The sequence below is a fragment of the Mauremys reevesii genome, linkage group 1 (assembly GCF_016161935.1).
Source record: "Mauremys reevesii isolate NIE-2019 linkage group 1, ASM1616193v1, whole genome shotgun sequence".
Lineage (NCBI taxonomy): Eukaryota > Metazoa > Chordata > Testudines > Geoemydidae > Mauremys > Mauremys reevesii.
The window spans coordinates 3,140,889-3,142,902 of record NC_052623.1 but is presented as its reverse complement, the minus strand read 5'-3'; the positions used below and the strand labels follow the sequence as shown (position 1 = coordinate 3,142,902).

Below are 2,014 nucleotides of genomic sequence, written 5' to 3'. Positions count from 1 at the left end.
ACACTGTAGCCTGGCCAGTCATGAAACTGGTTTTCAAAGCTTCTCTGATGCACCCTGCTGTACTCTTCTAATCACCCTGGTGTCTGGCTGTGCATAATCGGCCACCAGGCGATTTACTCAACCTCCCAACCGGCCATAAAGGTCTCCCCCATACTCTCACAGATATTGTGGAGCACACAGCAAGCAGCAATAACAATGGGAATATTGGTTTTGCTGATGTATAACCTAGTCAGTAAACTGCGCCAGCGAGATTTTAAATGTCCAGATGCATATTCTACCACCATTCTGCACTTGCTCAGCCTATAGTTGAACTGCTCCTTGCAACTGTCCAGGGTGCCTATGTATGGCTTCATGAGCCAGGGCATTAAGGGGTAGGCTGGGTTCCCAAGGATAACTATAGGCATTTCAACATCCCAACATTTATTTTCTGGTCTGGAAGTTAGTTCCTTCCGGCAGCTGTTAAAACAGACCGGAGTTCCTGAAGATGTGAGCGTCATGCACCTTTCCCGGCCATCCCACATTGATGTTGATGAAACGTCCCTTGTGATCCACCAGTGCTTGCAGGACCATTGAAAAGTACCCCTTGCGGTTTACTTACTGGCTCCCACTGGAACTGTCTCTGGCCTTCTACTCAGATGAACCAGAGGAACCCCTACAGATCCAGTGTAGTGTACATAGACTGACTCCCCAGTTCATCACATTGACACTGCACAGTAAGGACAGGGAAGGGTTTAATGTCTCTCTGTCTGTCCAGTATGTGATTCAGGGAGGAGGCCCCAGCATCATGGACCATGCACCAGCCAGCTCTGCACGGAGCTCAATCTGAGAGCCAGAGCACAAGGAGAAAATATTTAGGTCTTTTTATGAGCAAACAGCTGGAGCAGTCTGCCCCGGATCTGTTTGGTCTTCACCCCGTAAATGATGGGGTGTAGCACAGGGGGGATCAGGTGGTACAGACTTACAATGAGAACGAGGAAATGCAGTGGCACATTGTGGCCAAACCGCAGCATGAGAGAGGAGAATAAATCTGGGACGTACAAAGCTGAGATGGCACAAAGATGAGAAATGCAGGTCCCAAAAGTTTTGAGCCGGGCATCCTTTGTGGGGAGGTGGAAGATGGCCCGGAGGATCTGAGTATAGGACAAGGCGATAAAAAACCCATCCATTCCAATCTCAGAGAGTAGATGAAACAGGCCATAATAACTACTGATGCGGATGTCAGCACAGGACAGCTTCACCACAGCTATATGCCCACAATAGGAGTGGGGGATAATGTTGGTTCTACAATATGGCCATTGCCTCGCCAGGAAGGGATAGGGTAATGCGAGTATGCCACTGCGCATCACCACTGCCAGGCCTATTTTGGCCACAACAGAGTTTGTCAGGGTCGTGGAATGTCTCAGGGGATGGCAGATGGCCACGTAGCGATCAAAAGCCATAGCCACGAGGATCCCAGACTCCATCCCTGAGAGCGAGTGAACAAAATACATCTGGGTGAGGCAGGCACTGAAACTGATCTCCCTCGAATTGAACCAGAAGATGCTCAGCATTTTGGGTATGGTGGAAGTGGACATGACCAGGTCGGTGACAGCCAGCATGCAGAGGAAAAAGAACATGGGCTCATGGAGGCTGGGCTCCCTCTTCACAATGAAAAGGATGGCGAAGTTTCCCAACACAGCTATGGCGTACATGACACAGAAGGGGATGGAAATCCAGATATGCGCTGTCTCCAGGCCAGGAATGCCCTGCAGGATGAACATGGAGGGGTTGGTGAAGTCGGTTCTGTTAGAATCTGACATGGCATAGGGAAGAAAATGTCCAACTCTGAGGCATAAGGCTGTCTCCTGTATGTACTGTATGTTCCCCTGACTTTCTGTGTGTTCCCAGGATCTCGGGTGATGGTCACAGTACAAATGCCTGGACAGAGAGAGACAATGTTAATATGAGACACTGCATGCAGTAGTGGAGGCTGTTCTCATGGGAGAAACAGATTGAGAACTATTCAAACACTGAA

General features: G+C 49.4%; 1 protein-coding gene across 1 annotated transcript; it reads right to left on the bottom strand.

Annotated features, from left to right (window-relative positions):
* Window positions 1-851: 851 nt before the first annotated feature.
* On the bottom strand, window positions 852-1,799 carry LOC120397506 (olfactory receptor 51E1-like). Its single transcript, XM_039523453.1, has one exon. It carries the CDS (start codon window positions 1,797-1,799, stop codon window positions 852-854), a length of 948 nt encoding a protein of 315 aa, XP_039379387.1.
* Window positions 1,800-2,014: the final 215 nt, after the last annotated feature.